General features: G+C 35.9%; 1 protein-coding gene across 6 annotated transcripts in view; it reads right to left on the minus strand.

Moving 5' to 3' along the window:
* EML6 (EMAP like 6) overlaps window positions 1-22,807 on the minus strand; it is a 115,460-nt gene that overhangs the window by 56,487 nt on the left and 36,166 nt on the right. For all 6 annotated transcript variants that reach the window (XR_011725188.1, XR_011725189.1, XR_011725187.1 and 3 more), the window contains exons 4-9: window positions 17,183-17,281; window positions 15,125-15,193; window positions 12,305-12,490; window positions 10,285-10,420; window positions 6,668-6,869; window positions 1,000-1,137 (exon numbers count right to left, since the gene is read on the minus strand). Coding sequence is in view for 3 of the 6 variants with exons in the window: in XM_071740397.1 (XP_071596498.1) it covers window positions 1,000-1,137; window positions 6,668-6,869; window positions 10,285-10,420; window positions 12,305-12,490; window positions 15,125-15,193; window positions 17,183-17,281 (830 nt within the window). In the remaining 3 variants the exon portion in view is untranslated. The remainder of the gene's footprint in view (window positions 1-999; window positions 1,138-6,667; window positions 6,870-10,284; window positions 10,421-12,304; window positions 12,491-15,124; window positions 15,194-17,182; window positions 17,282-22,807) is intronic.

Consider the following 22,807-nt stretch of genomic DNA (forward strand, 5'->3'; position numbering starts at 1 on the left):
GCTCTGCCATACTACTGAAAACTTGGACCATAACTCTTCCACAGTAGTAGAGAGCAGCTCATTCTCTGGATTATTCCATCAATCTAGATCAATGGCCAAGAAAAAGGAGAGCGAAGCTTAATGTCGCTGATTATGTGATTCAAAAAAATTCCAGCAAAACACATTGCCATCATTCACATTTTCTGGATCACAAGCTGCAGCTTTGTTAGCCTGAACAGACAGAGAAGTAATTGCACCCAGGGCCTTACACAAGGGTGTTTGCCAGTCTTCCAGGAATAATGCCAGTTTTGTCATTATCACTCTGCACCAGCTGAATCACAAATAATGTGAGGTTAGCAAAGAGACAAACAAATTAGCAAAGAGAAGATTACTGTGAGACAAAGAAGATTAACTTCTTTAGAAAAATACTAGTCTTTGAAACAGATTTTAAATTAATATGAACAGACCACTTGAGTTTTGTGAAGTTTCAATCATTAAAGCAGAACAATACAGGGTCTTCCCTCCCTACCAGATAGGAGTTCGAAGTATTTTAAATATATGCATAGCAAACATATAGAGTAATGTTAAGGAAGCAAGAAAATCTCCCAAGTATCAATTAAAATAGTTTATGTGCTTTGAAATCACAGCATTTTGTTTGGTTGTTTCACTCTATGGTCAATTTTGTGTTTCATCTGCTTTTGTGTGTCTTCCATAAGAGTATTCCACAGAGAAAATGCCTACTGCATACAACGCATTCATGCAAAAAAGGCTTGTCACCTAATATGAAAAGCAGAATTCACATACGTATCTCGCAAATGCTTAAAAACATCTTTCAATCACTGATTGTTTTGCAAAATATTCATTCTTGTATATGGCAGGAAATTAATCGTATGATCAAAACCATGTTACCTCTGTTATGCACATTTCTCTTCACAAAATATATATATAGTTTCAGAATAAATTAAGCTACTCAGGGGAAAAAAACCAGTAACATGAGAAACTAATATAATATTTTCTCACCGTACTCGAAGAACAATGAAGGAGCCATCCTTCATTCCCAGTGCTAGCTGGGATCCGTCAGGACTGAAAGACACACTCCTCACTGCTTCTTCCATGTTGCACCGAGCTATCAAGGCATGGTCAGCAAGGCTCCATAACCTGCAGAGGAAATTGAAAGCAGGAAAGATTTTTCTTAATTGCACAATTACTTCAATGTTGACAAAACTAAAACCAAAATGTCCAACTTAGTTGGCCCATTTGCATGCAAATCTTATATTAAGATTTCATTATGTACTGAATTCCTTTCCAACTATGGAATGAAGATAATTTCACTGATTTGAGCTTACAGACCTATGAAGTCTAGTTTTTAAAAACTTGGACTTGCTTATCAATCTAGAAACAGTGTGTACAATGGCTGCCTGAATCAAAACATGGACACAGAATTTTCCAACAGTGTCACTGAATGTCTTGGCAAATAAAATCAAATGAAGCTTTCAGATGCCTTCTAGTGAAGCTCCGGGTTCAAATTTATATCAAAATGAATGAATCTGCACTGTTCCCTATTCTAGCAGGGATGGCACCTCAGACCTGAACACATTTTTGTGATAAGAGAAAACAGGGTGAAGCTAAATTACATAATCATTTGGTGTTATCTCTAGACTTTACTAGTCTGGTGTAATAGAAATCCCTTAGATGAATAATTTTAAAAAGCAGAGGGTCAATGCAGAGCATACTGAAATTTTCACTGAAAGTGAAAGCAACACTCAGAGAGCATAAACATTCCAACAATGGAGAAAATTTTGTCATAACCCTGATTGAACTAGTAGACAAAACTGCTTGCTGATATACATCATTTGAAAGAATCAATCAATAAATTATGCCGTAAGATTGAGAACTGAAAATAATGTACCTTTTTTTTTTTTTTTTAAGGAATAAAGGGAGTTTCTCAGGTCACTACAAGCTGGTCAATTGGATACCAGCAGTATGCAAGATTACAAAAAAAAAATTTAAAAAATTAAAAAAAGAAAAAAGAAAAGAATCATTAATGGTATAATAGAAAATAGGTGAAACACTTCTTGGCCAAAAAAATTCATTCAGAAATATCTAACTATCTTTGTTTTAAGGACAGCGTTGTCAACCTGATTAATTTTTAAATGATTTAGAAAATACTATGTAAATTATTTGAATAGTAGCCTTCAAGAAAATGCCCCATTGTACAAGAACTGTAACATGATACTGGATATAGTTTTAAGCAAGCTTTATAGAAAGATACTATTACGCTATATGGAAGATAACAGTGAGATTTCTAAGTATGAGTTTTGGAATAGTAACATTTAATATTGTTGCTGAAGTCCCTGGCATAACAGATGAGAACACTAATGAGATTTGCTGTGGGCAGCAAGGTGGAAGGCACTGTGACCCCAGAGATGAATTCATCATCTTTGAAGAAACAGAGGGCTCTTGATGATGGGGCACGTCCAGGGTCTTATGTCTAGCACTATGCCTGTAATACTGAAATCCACATGGAACCAGCAAAAAGGAGTAAGAGCTCACAGTGTTACTCAATAATAGAACAACTGTGATTCATGAGTGAGTTGCAGACAGGAAAAATGAAGTTTGATCCTAAAATATATCCTGGGTGCTATTCCAGGAGGTACACAAAATCAGTAGCACGCAACACACAGTGACATCATCTGGCATGTTTATTACAAAGTATCTCAAGAAACTGGAATGAAACCAGAAACAGATGCAGTGAAGGATTATTAGGGTAATTAAGGGAATGCAGACTGTATCACATTAACTAAAGACCAAAAGGGTTTAACTTTTATACCTTAGAGAAACAAAGGCTCAGAAAAAAGAGACTGCTTTCAAAAATACAGCATCACACATTGGAAAAATTATGGCATAAGACCATGCTGGCACTAGAACAAGTAGCATAAACAAAACATGACTATAACCTCAAAATTAGTAAGTTTCTGAGACTCTCAGCAGTACCATTTAGATACAGCCCTGCAGTAAGAATAACAGGAGAAAAAAAAACCAGTGTTTGATAAATTCAGTAAAAATATTACAGAATATGACTGCCTTCATTGCTAAAAGATGGTATTCTATGACTTAAAAATTTCTTTTCAATCAGAAACCCTTTGGGCCTTGGCAGGTTAATGTTATTAGCATGGGTCTAGGATCATCAACCCTGAAAACTGATGGTTTCCTGAGTTTGAGAATGAGAAGGGACTTGGAAAATGTTTCTCTCTGAAAAAACACCAAGTATGGTTTCATGAGGAGGGACAGTGAAACTGTTTTCAAAGAAAAAAGACAAGTAGGTTCAGCTGCAAGATTCTTAGCAGCCATGCTAGGGAGAAGAAGTAAGCCCAGTACAAGATGGAATGTACCAGAAAGGTTTTGGAATGATTTCAAAGGAATTGCCAGAGTAAAATTTGCCTCAAAAATGTTGCTTCCAGATGGATCACTGTTCAATATGTTAGAAGAGTAATTGCAATATATGGCAGTGCAGGTTGAATAATTAAATTTTCTTAGAAAAAGCTTTTCAAATTAATGGAAGGGTAAATTCCATTGTGAGCTTTTTAATTTTATACTAGAAAAAAAAAAACCACAACAACATTTTACACATATACAGGCATTTGCATAAACAACTGACAAAATAAAAGCTTAGGTTATCTTATGAAAATACAAAAGATATCTTTTCCACCATAATGCTTCATCACACTGTTTCTTTAAAAGGCTAGATATATAAACTATTTCTGCATTAGCAGTGTATGCATTTTCAAATGAGGCCAAGATGTTTTTTTACCATGCTTTGGCAACTTTCCTATACGTTATTTTAATGACTGGATTTAAAAACAGACCAAATAGGCTCATGAAACATTATTTTATTAGTGAATATTCCAGTCTTTTCTGTCATATACCTGACAAGTGAGTTTATTTACTGGAGCAGATACTGATTACAGCCTCCCAAGAGGCTCACTAACAACCACTTCATTTGCAGAAAACGCTGTAGCTGAGGACAGAAGCTTTATTGTTGCTTCATTTCATTCAACTGGCAGAACAATGTTCCACATAAAAATATCAGATTTAAATATTAAAATGGATTAATTTAAAAAAAAAAACAAACAGTTTTCTCAGTTTTCTAATCAATCTTCTTATTCATGCAGGAGTAGAGAATGAGATAATTCAAGAAGACAGATAGCATAGCAGAGATTTCTACCAGAAGAGCAGCTACTTGTGGTCCTGGAGCTGGGCATCCTAGCACTACATTCCAAAAAGACATGAGGTTCACTGAACAAATGTTTCTGTACATATTTCTGTATGCCTCTTGGCATTGAGGTGAGAATGGTGCTTTATTTTCTTTTTCCTATGAGAGAGGAAGCAGGCAGCTTTCCTAGTTGATACATTTTTGAAGTTGAAAATGTAGGAAACCTATATTTTGCTAAAGCCTTCTCTCAGCTGTCCTACAGAAAATCTAGAGCAATTCCCCTTAACTCTACAAAGGTCCATTTCACTTAGACATCTTACTTAAATATTAGAATATAACCTGTCAGACTTTATTTGTAAAAAGAAATAGCTTTATATTACATACCTACTCTTTTCAAAGTAATTTGATAAACAAATATGAAGAAAACTGACCCAGTAAAATAAACAGTGGCAGAGAAACATTCCTATCAAAGTAATTTTTTAACTGAAAAATAAAACTAAGAAAATGCTTTTGTGTGCTTTTTAAAAATCTTGTTGAAAGCATTAATATTTCACTGGAATGGCTTTCATGAAGCATTAGTACATAAAAAATTAGCACTGTCTGAAACAGAATTCAAATCCCACATTCTATAGTACTTAAACACTAGATAAATGCACATGTGGTGCAGCAAAATACCTGCACTGTTAACAAATGCACATTTATGAAGTGGCAAGTGTTCAAAGGCATCCGTAATATAATGTAACTACTTTATATCACTATAATATAATGTAGCTATAACAACAATAATAATTTTAAGAGCACCACTAATTAAGGATTAATGTGCACAAAGAGAATGCTTGCATAGTCTTTCATAGGTGGGCACCAGTTTGTTCCAAGCACACTTTGAGTCAGCAGCACATTATCCAGGCTCCACACTGGAGCTGATTCATCACACTAACCAAGAGATGAGTCCAAGATAATAAATTCAAAACCTTATTAGCCCAATGATAATCCCAGCTTTGCAGCTCATTTCAGAACCAGCTTCCACCCTACCAGAACTCAAGCAGGGTGAATTTGTCCATAAAATTATGCAGACAAACCCAAGCAGAAGAGATTATCCATGTATTTTATACACTGAAAGAAATAACACTAATGTGCAGGAAAAAGAGATGACATGACTGTGGCAAAAACTGTCTGTTTTGCTAGTTTCACACTGGATTTTAACTATGGTTAGGAAAAGAGGTGAGAGGTGGCAGGAATCTGTGTATTATGTGGAATCTGAAGTAGCATAGATTAGAAGCTTTATGTGTGGTAAAAGACTGAAATTTAGCCAAACTGTAGAATCGACACGCATGTTTCTGATGTAAGTGGACTAGTAGTCCATACACACCAAGAAACTGTTTGGTAACCACCTGGAGTAGATCCAAAAATGTGCAATCAAATTATCTACACAACATGAAAAGTAGTCATCATTCATCTGCCATAGGGTTGGAGAAAAACCTGATGAAGCAGTTAGAAATTAGAATAGAAGGGTCAGGAGAAACAAGTAAGGAGGACATTAGAGGAACCAGTGTTTCAGAAACCAAGCTGTTATGAACCCTGTTGTAAGTGCTGCTCTGCACAGGATAGGGCTTCAGGGCAAGGGCAGAGCCACAGTCTGAGAAAAGACTCAGGAGACTGTCATAAAAAGTCAGATTTCCCCAAAATCTCTGCAGTCCCCATGGGTAGCTTTGGCTGTCAGGAAAATCTCAACCAGTTCAATCCCAGGTAAATGGCTCACAACAGGCAGTGCCCCTACCCAGCTGTGATAACACACAACAGCTATGTGAGTGTGGTAGTACACCCAGCTATAGTGATAATCAGCTTAATCTCCAAAGTTCACAATAAAGTGTTATTACACATATTAAAGATGATAATTTTTTTCCAGTTTGCCAAATTTAAACAGGGACAAGAAAAGAAGCATCCCTGACTTTGTGACAGCTTCCACAAATATATGTACAAAACTTCAAATCTCTGCTACATAGGCTTGAGGCACAAGTGCTACAACTTAACATCCCAAGGATTGTTTTCAATGATGGTAAGCCAGTACATTTTCATTAATCTCATTTTCTGACATTTTAACTGAATTGGTTTTAGATCAGATTTTCTAAACATTTGAAGCTGAGGCAGACACCTGCTGTGTAAAGCATTGGCCAAAGGTATTTAGGTTTTAAGCTTGTTGCATATTATTAACAGAAAAGAAGTATGAGGTGATCATACTCCATTTAGATTGCTGCACCTGCTGTTCAGAACAGTAATGAATGAATACTGACTAATTTACACGACGTGTAGCCCAAATGTGAAGGCTGAAGAGAAAAAGCAAAGGAAATGCTAAGAAAAACATGGGGAAGAACGTCGTATTAATGGAGTTCTAACATAAGGCTAGAAAACAAACAAATTACAAACTAACATGTACATGAATGAACAGATAAAAAAATTATTAAGGTCTAACCTTACCGTACAGATCGATCATCACTGCCTGTGACCGCTAATGGCTTCTTTGGATGGAGTGCCAGGGCCCAGAGCTCCCCTTCACAATGACCCTGCATAATCAGCATGGGTTTATCTCTCTCTCTTACTAGCACCTCAAATATTTCACTGTCCTGCGTCCCTGCTAAAAGTCTGTCCGCTTTCCAACAGACACTTCGGATGGACAAACCTGACAGGGAACAGAATAATCTGCGATTAATGACAATGATGAGACAAAGTAATAGTACAGTGAAGATCATGAAGCCTTCAAGAGTTAATTTTTAACAATTACTATGTTTTGCACCTTAAGTTTTAAAATACATCCCAGCCAACTAAAGTCTCAGAACAGTCCTCTTAAATTATCTCCATTTGACAGAAAAAGAGAAGGCTCAGTCCTGGGAAAAAGCTGAATGGTTAACTTCTGCTACCAATTTCTCAAGAGATCCAATTTCTATGCTTTGCCTACAGACTGGGTATTTTACTTTAAAAAACAACGCAATTTCTCATGATTTATAGATCTAAAAATTTAGATTATGCAAGATTCCTTGGTTTGTGCCCATGCTATGACACATCTCCACTCTAGTCCCAAATGATTATCTCAAAAAAAAACCAAACAACAAAACCAAACCAGAACTCCTAAACCAGCAGATTCTTATTTGCATAACTTTTAGAGAGCTTGGTCTTATTCCTCAAATCTGATTCTAACTTTGCAGCTGGAATTTTACTAACCACAAACTTAAAAATACCCTCTTTTGCAGGCTGAGCTGTTTGATAGCACTCTTTGGTTCATTGCCTGTAGCACTTGTATTTTCTCTTCCAGTATATGAAAATTAAAGTTTTGATAATTCATTTAGATGCTGTGAGATGTGAATGACTAAAAAAATCCATTGGCCATGTAGTCAAGGTCAACCACTTATTTTTTTCCTGTCCTCTGGAACCAAATACACAATGCAATTAAATACTGGTCACAAAAAAAGATATAAATTGTAGGCATTTTGTGTCATCTCTTGAGAAAGCAAGTTAATCTTAATTTATTATCTTGTCCATTTCCAGTACTTTTTAATTTTGATAATGTAATACTGTGACAGCTACATAATGGCTATGACTTACATCTTCTTGACATACATCAAAGGTCACACAAGGAATGAAACTGAGATGTTAAGTGGCAAATGGGTATTAAGTATTAGAATACATAGACATCTTTTGATGTGGGAAAGGCAATGTTTTCTGTGATGCTTCTGATTGTTGCTGGTGATGTATCTTATTTAAAAAGTGATTCATATTCTTCAGTACAGGATGACTGATGAATGAGTATATACAGGGCAAGGAGAGGTGTGAAAGGAGGTGGGGGGAAGTCTTCCTGCCAACCTAGAAAGAAATTTTAAGTTTGAAAGCTGATGCCTTTGCAAACTTTTTTGGAAGTAATCAGAAAGGAGGGACAAAAGGTCATAGGTAAGCAGTTAAGGCTTCTACCCTTACTTGAAGCAACATATGTGCTTAGACTATTCAGTGCTGTTGACACTGAAAATGAGTAAAATTACCAATCTGTTAGTAGCAAGCACTAAGTGAGAATGGTCATCAGTGGATGACATATCAGACAGGAACAGCAGAAAAAGACAGAGACATGACAGGAACATCACAGGCAAGTGGTGTACCACACTGAAAGAACAGAGAAGAAATCTTGAATCTGGAAAAAGATTTAAAAAATTAAAATTATGGTTACAGGATATAAGTTTCTGCTTCGCTTTTAGAAGCTGCAGTCATACTCAAGGTCCCAGTTTGTTATAGGTGTAGTTAAGATCAACAATCCTACCACACTTGATGTCATTTTACTTATTCTCAACATTATGCTCAGCATTATGGCTCGTGCCATTTTTGACTAAGCTTTGATATAATTTTGCAGACTTGCTTAAGTCAGTTTCTTGCCATTAAAGCAGGTAATGTTTTTATTTTGATGGACAAACATAAGCCTGAAGGATTTACATTTTTTGAAGACAAAATCTGGACTGCGTTCTAGTTTTTTTAAATTTACCAATTGAAAAAAAATTGCTATCATATAGATACAATTCTAAATGACAACTCAATTAACTTCCTGGAAATTATTTTTTTAACTATATTTCCCAAGAAGGAAGATAGAAGATAGAAGATGCTCCCATTTATATATTGTGTTTCATGTAGCATTTGGGGGATGGTAGGAATGGCACCAAGTTCGAATCACTCCACAGCATGTTTAATAAGAATTCACCTTCAATAAGCTTTTCCTTGATTTAACTTCTTGTCAACATCAAAATCTCTTCTTAAGCAACCTGTAGAAGGACAGGTAGGTGCTTTCTGCAGAAAACGTGCTAGAAGATGACACCTTTATGAATACATTACAGTTCTGTAAGGTAAGTTATAATTTTCCACAGAAGATAACTACAGTCAGTTGAAAGTTACGGAAGTCAGATAATGTCTGTTTTGCACTGAGTGTACACATCCAAGACAGCAGTAAGAGCAAAAGAATTGTTCCTGTTCCGCCAGTTTCACAGACGTGTGGGATAAAGCTCCTTCCCAGAATCACTTCCCAAAGAAATGAGAAGGCAGAAGATGCATGTTTCATGTGTAACCACTGCTTTCTCTGTGTCACCTTTCATTTATGTTCTTCTGACTTTCATTAGGAACAGATTGCCTGTAAGACAATCTTCCTGGTGTTAGCCAGGATGATCTATCTCACCCACATGTACAGGCTCAGTTCTCCACAGTTTTTAGAAAGTACTTCTAAACCAATTCAAACTTCTTTAAATGCTCATGAGGCACTGCTATTGTTTTTTTGGAATTTAATGTTAAACACTGTGATTCTGGCTGCAAAAAGCTACATAAAGCCAGAACTACAGAGCAAAGGGACTGCTGGCTGGGTGTATTTGACAACTGTTCTGAGGGCTAAATTTCATGAGTTTTCACTACAGCAAAGCAAGCTGATAGAGCAGTGTTTATCTGAGGCTGTTGGACATTCACTTGTTGGGTGAGCCTAGATATATGCATTTTACAAGCATTAGAATCATCAGCTGTTCTGCATTTAGCAAGATGAAAAATAAACAGAACAAGCTTGTTAATAGATCACAGGCCAAAATATCCAAGTGCTCTCAGAGTGTAACCAAAAAGTGATGACTAAGCTCATTGGATTAGATTCAACAAATATGACAACAGTCTATTAAATATGCCAAGCGCTTCTATTCCAAATTAACCTAATGGAGTTCTCAGATACTCAGAATCTTTGAGTATCAGGTTCCAGAAATTTAAATAAACTAAATTAATTGTAATTAATTAGGTTAAAGATAGGCTAACTTCATTCTCCTATCTTTTTCTGTTTAATTAGTTTTTACTTATCTTCTTGTATTTGTATGATGGGGAACAGCAATAATAAGCATCCCTCTGCTTATACTATGAAACATGGAAAACTCTTCAGACTCATTGTCACAGGAAAAAGGGCATACAGATCTCAAAATAAACACAGGCATTAAGTAAAAAAACCAAGCAGTATGTAAAGATATTTATGCTTCAAATTAAATCATGTCATAATCCATTATCTAGATGTGTGAAAAACCATTAAAGTAATAACTCATTACCTTTGTATCCTTGTTCAGTCTCCCTGAGATCAATTTTAGTAATTGGTTTGAAATCAGTGTCCCATAACCGAATGCAACCATCTCTCCCTCCAGTGGCAAAACCTTCCTCACAAGCATACATACTAAATATTCCAGCCTGTTAACCAATAGTATAACAAGTTTTAAAGTTCTTTACACTTGATTTAAGCACAAAGCAAATGTTTTTAACAGACTCTTGTTAAAGGCTAGAAATTGCTATGCAGCAAAATGTCGTCCATCCAGAAAGCAAACCAGCAAACACAGGGGGATACTTTTATTTCAAGTGCTCCCTCTTTGGTCATTTATGTAGAAAATTATGGTATAAATAGCAGTGGCATAGCCTATTTGCAGAATTTTATATTTTGTTTAGTTGCTATTGTTATTATAAGGACTACTAAATAAATAATGGAACACTTAAAATAAATAGTTACCCAGGAGAAACAAAAACAAGCAAACAAGCAATACAAATATTCTTACAGGTGTGGAGATGACTGAGACATTCTTTCATGAATTCATTTCAGACATCATTTGGAATCTGACAGGAACTGAAAGAGTGTCAATTCATTCTCTTTGTTGAAAGACATGTTTCTATTACAGTTTTAATTTCTTAATTTTTGAAAATGCCTCATTACTGACAACTGCGCTGTACTACATTGGAATGGCTCATGGAATGCCTCCTGATTGAGTATTTTATTTAGGAAAACCCCTCAGTTAAGAGACAAGTTGAACTGTATGGAAATTAATATAATGAAGGTAAGAGATGTTTTCAAAGTTGCCTTTTTCAGTGTCTTAAGAAATCAATATTTCTTACAATAACTTACACAGAGATTAGAAATTGGGCCAGAGAATGCATATTAGCCATGGCAAACCCTGTAATTTATAAGTATGAAACAGAACACAATGCATATAAAGAGACTGCATTTAATCATTCTAATAAATCTGAATATTCTGCAAACAAAATTCTGCAAATATACTACAGGGTTTTATATTTTGCTGAAGATATTTGTGTTATTGTAGTTGCATATAAACATAACTTGGCAATTACACAGTACTTCTGCACGTAAGATGTCCCACTGACTTCTGTTTGACTGCTTTCATATATTTGAGATTACTTCTACAGTTAACAATCACTTCTGAACAGTAAGATCTAATTTGAAGAGCTACTACAGAGCTTGACGCACTAACTTCGGGAAGTCAGAAAAAAACTAAAAAAACCTGTTAGGTTTGCAGTGCTCTTTCTAGAAAGGTTCTAGAAGAAAAAATAGTGACAACTATTAGATTTCATATCACTCTTTCAAGGAAAATACTTTTTTCCTTTTGTAAAAAAAAAAAACAACATTCTAGAATGCCACTAGCCAGTCATTCAAAATAGGAGTAGCTCTCAAATACATTTAAAACAAGACATGAAAATCCTACTGTGAATTAACTCTAGCAATAATAGAGGCATAAATTTATTATATTAGTCTTGTTAGAAGTCTGACAAGGTCATATATATCCCCCTCTCAATGCTTCAAGTTGGGGGTCGGGGGTTGTTAGGAAACCGATTGGAGTAAACTGCCTTTGGAATATGGTGGGAGAGCAATTCACAGATTAAGCAGGTTTAGTCCATGTTGAAACTTTCATGAAGAGTCATCTTCAGCACTGGGAATTTCAGTGGTGAAATTCTATTTAAAGTAAGACTATTTGGTTTCCAGTTATAAAAGTAAACTGAAGCTACTCAATCTGTGAAACTTAGATTTAGAAACTTCACTTCAGATTTAGTCTGGCTGGTGAAATCAATGCTATAAATGTCAGCAGTTCTGTCAACAAGAGTTCAGCAGCTAGAATCTGTTCACAACATGTAAACAAAATATAAGATTACATATAAGATCTTAACTGATCAACAGTCTAAGACTTTCTTCTGACCTGAAACAGAAGAAAGTCTTTGTAGATAAGCCTTCAAGAAATTTTTCAATTCAAAGAACCATTCATTTCAGAAACTGACATTAAAAAAATAACTTACACTATGTGCACCTTGAATTGTGCGGACTAAGTTGAGACCTTTCCAAACATAGATGTCTCCATTTAAAGCACCAGAGTATGTGACATCTTCTTTTGCACATGCTAAACAAAGGATAGTTTGGAGATCTCCTGTTTTACCAAATATTCCTCTCTTCGCTGTCAAGGCATTTCCACACAATGTCCAAAACTGTGAAATGTAAATGGCATATTAGGAAAAATTTCTGCAGAATTTCTGTTTATTCATGCTAGTATGCAGATCTCACAGACGTAGATCCTTACACAACAGTATCTCAGCAGACACTTCAGTGATTCCTGTAGTCTGATCAGAATGCCTGTTTCTCAAAAAAATGCCCTATTACCACAGAAACCCCCAGGAAATACAGTAAGTCTAATACCAAAACAAACTGATCAAAATGACTGAGAAAGTGAGGCACAATTCTGATTCACTATTGCTACACTACACTGTCTTATTGTCTCACTATCTTTAATCATGTTTTGCTGCATGGTATCTGTCAATGTGAACATACATTTTTTAAAGCCGAGAATATCCCATTTTTCTTGTCCGCAAAACTGAAAACACAGCTACAGTTCTGAAGCAATAAAATACCCGACCTTAAAGAACTTGTGAGTCGAGTAGACATTTCTGCCCTTTTCCAGAGCACTGGAAGAGATTCATCCTTCAGATGTAATTCCATTTGCTGAGAAATCATCTGTTGGATAGACTCTGCAAACTCCCTTTTTGAATCAGTTCAGAGTGTTGCTTGGGTTTTTGGGTGGGTTTTTTTGTTAATTTGCTTGAGGTTTTTTTGTTATTGTTTGTTTTTTTGTAGTTGTTTGGGTTTTTTTTTTGTTATTTCAATAAACATAATTTTATCAAGAGAGAGGATGGTTACTGCAATCAGCTGCCCCTCAAGGATCAGAACTTTCAGGGAAGGAAAAGTAAAGAGAATTTCAATTATGCATGTAAGAAAAGAGCTGAAATATCCAGCTCTGTCAGCACCAGAATGCTCTGGACTCATGCAGAAACAGAACAACCAATCTATGCGGTGTAGCATAGCCCTGAATGGATCTGCCAGCTCAGGTCTTTATTACTTGAGGCATTTGTGCTCTGCAGTCAATTGCACACTGCAATCAATTGCACACTGAAGAGATGTCTTCAGAGACCGGAGAGGAACATTGAAGTGTCTGACACAGATACATAATGTCCCTCATTCATTCCTTATTTCATATGTCTGCAACTTTTCACGGTTAGTAGCCAAATTTTTAAGTCTCTCTTTGTACTTACTCCTAGAAAATTCCTATCAAGCCAAATTTCAGAAAATCCTTGGATGAAGGACTTTTATTTCAGATCCTTGTCTATTTCTAGTTCATTTAATTTTTCTGTTTGCCTCTTAATGCAAGCCTTTATAAGAAGGCAGTGGGAACAATTCCACCAGAGATTTCATTCTGTGAGTAAAACACACTCTCCTGACTGCTGGTTAGCTGCAGAAAGGCAAGAGAGCAGGTAGCAGTGTTAAAAATGAGGAGGAGGGAGGATCCTGAGCTCACTCTGAGATTCCTTAGCTCCCAGGCTTTTCCACAGCTTCTAACATCTGCTCTGCCAAATGAACCAAAAGAACTGAAACAGAAAAGGAATAAATGGCACTATTCTCAACTATTAGTCCTAATTCTCACAGTGATACAATTACTTTAGAGCTGTTATGTTCCTCTGCTGGAAGTTAAAGTAATTATCACATTCCCAGAGCCTTATAATAAATGGCAAGTATACAGGCTGCTGTTTGAGCATCCCTGGAGGGGACATCTAATAATTTCCCCTCCACAGTTTTCTTTTTTCCTTTTTTTTTTTTTTTTTTTTTTTTTTTTTTTTTTTTTTTGTTTCTTGGCATGCCTCTATCTATGTGTATTTACTTTGCTTAGCATTATGCATGTTCACGGTAATTATGGCAATTTTAAACAGAATACAGGTGCCAAACAAAGACAGGTTTTGGAAAGCAGCTTGCAGAATACAACAGATGGTATCACTGCTGCCAAAACCACCCACAGTTTGAAAGCAGTGGTGGCTTTAACCAGAACTAGAGATATTAACTGGTTTCTTAAACTTCTAGTTAAAGCTATTCCCACCCCAGTCATGTGAAATAATTGCCATCTGTTGGAAATGCTTTTGAAGAAACAGGAGAAAAATAGAAACCCGCAGGAAATATTGGCAAACAGAAGGATTTCTTTCTAAGCTTTTCATAGGCATGAGCATGTTTTATATTAAATTTATAGTATATCTCTAGGTTCATCTTTAAATCACCTCCAGAAAAGTTTATTTAGAGGGAACAAAGACTGAGGCACTAACATTTTACCTGTTCCTCTCTGCAGGTCTTGAATACATTCTCTGTGGTATTCCTAGAAATGCTAGTAGCATGACAGGTCAAACAGCAGTTCATCTAATTCATACTTTTAACTTAGTTCCACCTATACTTGTTCAGTGACCCTTTGTGATGCTTGATGAGGAAAATCACTAAATATTGCTGAAACAATTTAGGTGGAAAAGAAAGGACAGAGAGCCCAAAAATTACAAGCACATAATGGTGACAATTAGACTAAATTATCTTTGCTCTTTGCTTGTTAAGTAGATCTGCACCTAAGTCACTGCTGAAGGTCTAAACTGGCTTCAAACAAAAAATTCTGATAAAATGTTCACAGATTAAAGAAAGAAGAAAATAAAGATACATGTGTATATATATATATATTTAAAGTCCTGATCATACAAGAGGAAAATTTTCTTTTGTGACATTTATTTACTTTTAACAAGTAAACAATAAAAGCTATTTACCTTTATATGTTTTACTCCACAGCTGACAATTCTATTTGGTTGATATTGATCCCAGGAAATATCAAATATCTGTTAAGAAATACAGTAAGCTGACATTTTAAATTATGCAGTAATTGCATCCAGGCTCAGTTTGCTTTCATCAGTTTTTAGGTATAATTTCTGTTGTAATATATCACTAAAAATGAAACAATGATATTTAGATAAAGCTGGAACTCTGTAAACAAAAATTAACGTAAATATGCAGGCTTTATCACAGAGTTCTGTAAGCATACCTCATTTGTGCTTTCATACTACCCACCTATTCCAGCTCCAAGATATTTTCAATAATCAATATTTACCGTCTCAAATAAAATCGGAATTATGGTGTAAGCTAATGTTCCTCAAGTTGAAAGATGAAAGATCGGTACATTTATGTTTAATTTTTATTTTAGGTAATAGTTACAGTATGTAATTTAACCTGTTTACCAAGGGACCTCAGTGACAAACTTAAGAGTATATTATATTAGAGTATATTCTATGACTATGGGATTATGCCAAAAATATCATATAATATTTGGAAACAAAAGGTTGCATTTTGACACAGATTTTCAACAATGTCATTTTTAGACTTTTTAACTCTGGCATTCAGCTTTTCAATGTCCAAGCTGAAAACCAATGATGTCATCACACATTAGTTACTTCAGGAAAGGTACATCTGTAGAGAAAGACAATGAGAACTTCCTGCTGCTTTTATATCTTCAGCTGGTAAGTAAAAATCATATGAGAATTTCAAACAGCTGACAGGAATATACTATCTTAAGCTTACCCATCATTTGTTTTATATACAAGGAAGCACTGCCTTCCTACAAAATATTTAGCTTCTTTATAAGCACCTGGATTTACAGCAGTTCAAGTACAATTTTATTTAAATGTTGTTGGAAAACACAAGGTATTTCAGATTTAGAAATGCTTAATGACTTCTGCACACTAAATCATCAGAATTTGTGGCCTAATTAGATATGCATTCTTTCCTACTCTCTCTACAGTGTAAAATCTCCTTTTTCTGGTTGTAAAAACATACTGAGACTAAGATTTTAGTACTTCTTGCCTGTCCTGGAGTCATCTTCTAATTCAGAATCTGTTCCTGTACCAACTGAGGTCAGTAGCAAAATTTCCACTGATGTGACTGGGAAGTGAATCAGTTCTGAAAGAGGCAGTTGAATAAGGACTAAGACTCTGTTTTGTTCGGGTCATTGTAAGTAAAACTGAAGTACCAGCTTAATTCAGATGACACTTAAGATAGACCTGTACACACAAATGGTAGGAAAGTGCTTAGTCTGCAGTTTTGCATATTAAATACTCTATCATGTGTAGGTAAAATACCTAACAACACCTCAAATGCAATACCTTACAATACCTCAAAACTACAACATTCTAGCATGTTATAATATCACAATATGTGTAAGAGAAGAGTTATTAGAATGTGTACACAATTTATTTTAATACAGGTATCCTTATATCTTGGGGAGGTATTTTGCTTATCTTAAACCTTTTTGAACATTTGAAAAAAATTTTAAATTCAGGGCTGTTACGTTCTCAAATTTACTGACATTATTATGATCCTTTACCTGAAGTTAATAGACACAATAGGAATTCTTATCCTAATTACATTTCTGCTTCAGGTAAATGTCTTAAGCAAAAATAAAAAGGAGCTAATTAAACTTTCCCTCAGGATAATATGTCTTTTTGACATATTGAGAGAGAGCATTATCTTTGTCCACTGAGCTGACATTTCACATCTTATATAAAGAGCTATAAATCATCCTAATCAGTGTATAATTGCAAAGATTTCCCTCCCTAGGCTTGTCAGACCGTCAGTTCAAGAACACATCATTTGCCTTATTGATTAACAGTGCTTTGTCTAGCACAATGGGAAGAAATTAATAACCTGTTCACTATTTTCAAAGCCAGATAGAATGATCAAAATTATCTTTGCATTAACCTAATATTACCAAAGATTATTTAAAAATCACTTTTGTTGCTCCCAGACAAAATTCAGCAAATCCTTCATACAATTACCCTGTCTGAATGGCCTGTAGCTGTTGCCAGTAGTTTTCCTCTCTTCCAGTCCCAAATACACACTGTATTTTTGGCATCCAGTCCCACTGAAGCTAAACGCTAAGGAAATAGAACAGGAATCCAGTTAAAAGAAGATCAACTAAAAAATTACTTTACTGTAGTTCAGATTATTATCAGTACAATGGATTTTCTGACACGTGACTTGTTTTCTAACTACATTGGAAAGACACCACCAAAATAGTCATACTTACTCACTGGAGAAATCTTTTCTGAAAAGTCAGGTTATTAATTTTCGAATTACCAAAGTCTCAAGTACAATTATTATAATGAAATATTTGAGATACTTCTCTCAGACACACACTGTTCTGATAATAAAAATGAATGTGATATAAAAGCTCTTATTATTTCCAAATATGATGCTGTTCATTATGCTCATTTTGTTGAGCTTTAGAATCAGAATTTGCTATACATTTAACACTTTTTACATAGCTTAAAGCATCAAATCACCAATGGAAATAACTTAAAATTATTATATAACAAACCCACTAATAATTTTAATACTTTTAAATCACAACAATGCAAGAAAGTACAGATGGACCACTTGTTGCAGAAGGAACAAACTGGCTGGCTGGCTGCACCCAAAGAGCTGTGATCAGTGGCTCAGTGTCCAAATGGAGATCTGTGATGAGAGGTGTTCCTCAAGGGTCAATACTTGGACCAATGCTGTTTAACATCTTTGTTGGCAACATGGACAGTGGAATCCAATGCATACTCAGTAAGTTTTCTGACAAAACCAATCTGTGTGCTGAAATCAACACGCTAGAGGGAAGAGATGCCATCCAGAGAGACCTTGACAGGCTTAAGAACTGGACTTGTGCAAACTGCATGAAGTTCAAAAAGGCCAAGTCCAAGGTTCTGCATTTGGATTGAGTCAATCCCATGCGTGAATACAGAGTGGGAGGAGAAAGGATTGTAGACAGCCCTGAGGAGAAGGACTTGGGGGTGGTGGTGTACCAGAAGTTTAACATGAGCCATTGCTGTGCACTTGCAGCTCATAAAGCCAACACTGTCCTGGGCTGCACCAAAAGAAGCACAGACAGCCTGTGGAGGGAGGTGATTCTCCTCTGCTCTGCTCTTGTGAGACCCTACTTGGAGTTCTGTGTCCAGTTCTGGAGTCCCCAGGATAAGAAGGACATAGAGCTCCTTGAGAGCTCCTTGAAAGTGTCCATAGGAGAGCCACTAAAATGCTCAGAGGGCTGGAGCAGCTCCCCTATGAAGAGAGGCTCAAGAAGTTGGGGTTGTTCAGCCTGGAGAAAAGAAGGCTCTGAGGTGACCTTGTAGCAACCTTCCAATGTCTGAAGGGGCCCTAGAAGAAAGCTGGGGTAGGGCTTTTTACATGGGTGTGTAGTGAGAGGACAAGGGGAAATGGTTTAAACTTGAAGAGGGGAGATTTACGCTGGATATTAGGAAGAAATTCTTTCCTGTGAGGATGGCGAGACACTGGAACAGGTTGCCCAAAGAAGTTGTGGCTGCCCCCTCCCTGAAGTATTCAAGGCCGGGTCAGATGGGGACTTGAGCAACCAGGTCTAGTGGGAGATGTCCCTGCCCATGCAGGGGGCTTGGAACTAGATGATCTTTAAGGTTCCTTCCAACCCTAGCCATTCTATGATTCTCTTCTAAGTAAAAGAAGAAAATCAAATTGAACAAAAAATCCGTATTAGAAAAAATATTAATTGCAATAAGGTTATCAGCTACTGTAAAACTTTGAGAAGAAATCATTATTTATAAGGAAACAGAGGGCTACACTTTCATTCTGTAGCAGAAGAGTTCTAAGGCATGATACTCTGGATAAATATCCTTTTCATGCCATTTATAAGTGTAAAAACACACTGTATATCCTCCTCCTTAAGAGAGCCACTATCAAAAGCCTCTGGTTTAAATGCCAGAGGTACATATGAACCCTTCATTGTGATCTTAATTGTTACAGTTCCTTTATTTTAGAGCAATGATATACATGTTTTTAAACTTTGGTGTCATGGGAGTTGACAACATGCATTCATTATGACTAGTGCAATACCTGAACTGTGCCTAGTGAATAATGCACAACCCAGGCAATATCCTACCAGCAAATTGTAGGATATGATATTCATGAAACAAAGAAAAAAACCTCTAAGACTTATGCCAGAAGTTCCAGACTGCTTTTACATTGTCTTTCACTGTAATAAGAATACCTGAGGTCTTGTGAAAAAAAACCTGTGTGAGAATCTATGTCAGGAAATTGTAAGACACCAATAAGTCAGAAGACTTGATTATGATTATGATACACTATATTTGTTTAAAGATTCTGTATGTGAATCTTTGAAATGGGACATAAAGGTAGGACCAAAATTTGGGGTTCTGTATCCAGAAGTGGTTTTTTTAAAAGTGATTAAAAAGCAAATAAAGTATGGGAAATAACAAACATGCTCCTGCCAGTCACCAATATAAAAATATTTATTGAGAAAAGACTAGTAGTTTTATTTGCCCTTGAGCAACCTATATCCACTCAGGGGTTTGGATGTACTGATCAAAACACAAGATATTTGTCATGGGACCTTCACCAATTCCAGCTTTTTGTCACCTCTTTCATACTGTTATCTTCACCATGGAAACCATGGCAGCACCTACAGTATCTCTTAGATTCATGATGTGAACAACATTAGACCTAAACTGGAACTACCAGTCAGGAAATAACCATTAGTGAGCAAGATGGACAGTGAAAGTGCTAGAGAAAATTAAGAAATATTTTATATTTTGTTCTGATACAGGTCTACTGTTAAGGATCTTCTGCTAGCAGAAAAGTGATAAATGCTGAGTTTTATTTTTGGTTGAAACACTTACACTTTTAGTCTTCCTTCTGGAAGAGAATTTGACAGAATTCTGTTCAGAGAATTCACAGAACTACCAGAGGAAAATATCTGCCAAGTAGTTTATGCACATAATTAAACAGTTATTTTTAAATCTACAAATCTTTAGAAGATCTGGCTGAAGAAGACCACTGCAACCTAATGCCAAATTTAGAAAAGTATGTATGTATTTTATTAGTGCCCTTCTCACCCCATTTTTAAAAAAAATACATATTTTTAGAAAGCACATGGAAGGAGTTCACCTAAAGTCACTCGGAACAAAAATTGAGCAAGGCCAGATTGGATGGGGCCTTGAGCAACCTGATCCAGTGGTAGTGTCCCTGCCCATGGCAGGGCCTTTGGAACTAGATGAGGTCCTTCAAGGTCCTTTCCAACCCAAACCATTTTATAATTCTATAAACTGTATAATATTGGTGGAATACTTCAATATAAAAGATATTTGCTATGTAGGTAATTCTTTGTAGGATAGATGCTAGTACTTTTAAGGAGAAACTGCAGTTAATTCCTCATTCAACAAAAGACATTTTTAATTATAGGCAAACTGACAGCTCTTCATTAAACATTTGAACAAGCCTAGTTCTCCCACCATCTCTTAGTTATATAGAAAAAGTGCAAACTAGAGAAGGGGTTTTTAAACAGCAACAATTCTGAAAGATATTCAGCTCCAATCAGTAGTTTTAAAAAACAGTATTAATTACAAATAGGATACGAAATAGGAAATTTACTTAAAATACATTTCTTTCCAAAATTAAAGCCATACTGAAGGGACATAAATAAAGAAAACATATAAACTATCCTCCGATCTAAGTTGCATATTGATCTTCTCCATGCATCATAAAAGATAAGAAATCCTGCTTACTCTCCCTTACCCAGTTTGAGGTAAATTATGCCAGGGAAGCACTGCAGCGACAACTAAGCTATCTCCAGGCAGTGTCAGCTGAAGTCCAGCAGGGAGTAATATTTCAGAACTAATTCAGTTGAATGCCTGAAACAGACACCCCAGAGTTTTAGCACAAGAGCTAATTAACTTGGCTAAAATACAGAGGCCCAGTGTCCCTGTGTTGAGGCCCACATGCTGGAGCCATGCAGCACCCCACACGGCAGCCACAGTGGAATGGGAGGAAGCCAGGCTGCCTTTATGGGCATCCTCGAGGAGGCAAGAAGAATTATCCGGGCTTTCCCTCAGCCAACCTTTATTTTGGAAATGAAGAGCTGACAATGTTAGCAGAGAAAAGAATATGTTTCCTATTGTATCAATACTTGATGTGATTGCTGAATTTATTTGGGGTTTGGGGCTAAAATACTATCTTCGTTCTTGGATCTTAATAGACATTTAATATAAAAGTATGCATTAGAAAAGAAAGGTGCAGGCAATGTATGCAAAGCCTGTTTTGTGCTATCAAAAGATGTGACAGCACACTCCCTTGGGTGTGCTGACTAAATAAATTCGAACTGCTAGCAGCTCTGAATTCCAAATACTCAGTCTTCCTACCATGCCCTTTAATTTTGGCTCAGCACAGTAGCTTCTTCTGCAAAGCCAGAAAGAACAGCAAAAAGTCAATACATTATCCATATTTATGCTTTCCAGCACTGGTGCTCCTCCAGATACAGAAGTGTTCTATGCAAATTTTCATTTCCGGAATAAACTGAAAGTTCTCCAGCACTCCCAGAAACAGAATGTTACTGTTCTGCAAGGTCAACCCAGCAGCTAGTTCACTTTTTAATTACATCACAGCACTTAGCAGGATTTTCAGAAGAGTCTCCACCTTTAACTCATTCTAACTGGGCTCTCTGGTCTTTATTCCCATTAGGTACTTAAATATTTTTTTTAAGTTAATCTGTAAGTCTTATGAAGTTAAAAATGAGAAAAAATTAAGAATGGGTATATATAAAAGAACAATAACTTTAAAAATGCTACAGTATTAGAAATTTTATTTTGCTTATTTGAAGGTTTTCTCGCCTGATTTTTTTTATCCCACAATTCCCAGGAATACCTTTTTCTTTTATTAGAATTGGCACAAGAGATTTCAGAGGAAATAGCTTTACTTTAAGAAAATTGGAGAAATATGGTTGGAAGCTAGGCTTAAAATAGAAAGCTGGCTCCAATTCCAGATGGGGAAATATAATCCATAGTGATGTTAGCAATTCAAGTTACCCAATGCATTTAAAAAACGGTAAATTGTTCATGTTGGTATCTTTCATTTCAGACTAATCTCTAAACTGAATATACACAAGATATTGCACAAGAAAATGTTTCGTGTGAGAATACATTTTGTGCATGGTATGGTCAGTTCTGATTTCAGACAGAATAATAAAAGCCATTTGTGGTAAGTGGAAGAGTAGCTAGGCACAGGGTAAAAAGCACTTCTCAACAAAGTGTACATGATTTTAAGAAAATCTTTTTAAGGAAGTGATGCCCTACTGGAATGTAGTTCTGAGATGCACAGACAAATACAAGAAACAGTAAGAAACTATGCAAGAATTCAGCTAAAATGGGGTGAGAAGGGCACTAAGAATACATACATACATTTCTCAATTTCCACACCATTACATCAGAAAACTCATTTGGACATCAATAATCACAACATTGCAGAGATAGATACTTATAAAACTATGAATGAAAAATATTTTACAGGTCTGTGTGAACTGTAGGTCTATTTTATTCCTATTTCACTCACAACTGAATGCTTTTAATAGTTTGTCTCCAGGAAAAAAAAAT

This window comes from Heliangelus exortis, chromosome 3 (assembly GCF_036169615.1).
Source record: "Heliangelus exortis chromosome 3, bHelExo1.hap1, whole genome shotgun sequence".
Lineage (NCBI taxonomy): Eukaryota > Metazoa > Chordata > Aves > Apodiformes > Trochilidae > Heliangelus > Heliangelus exortis.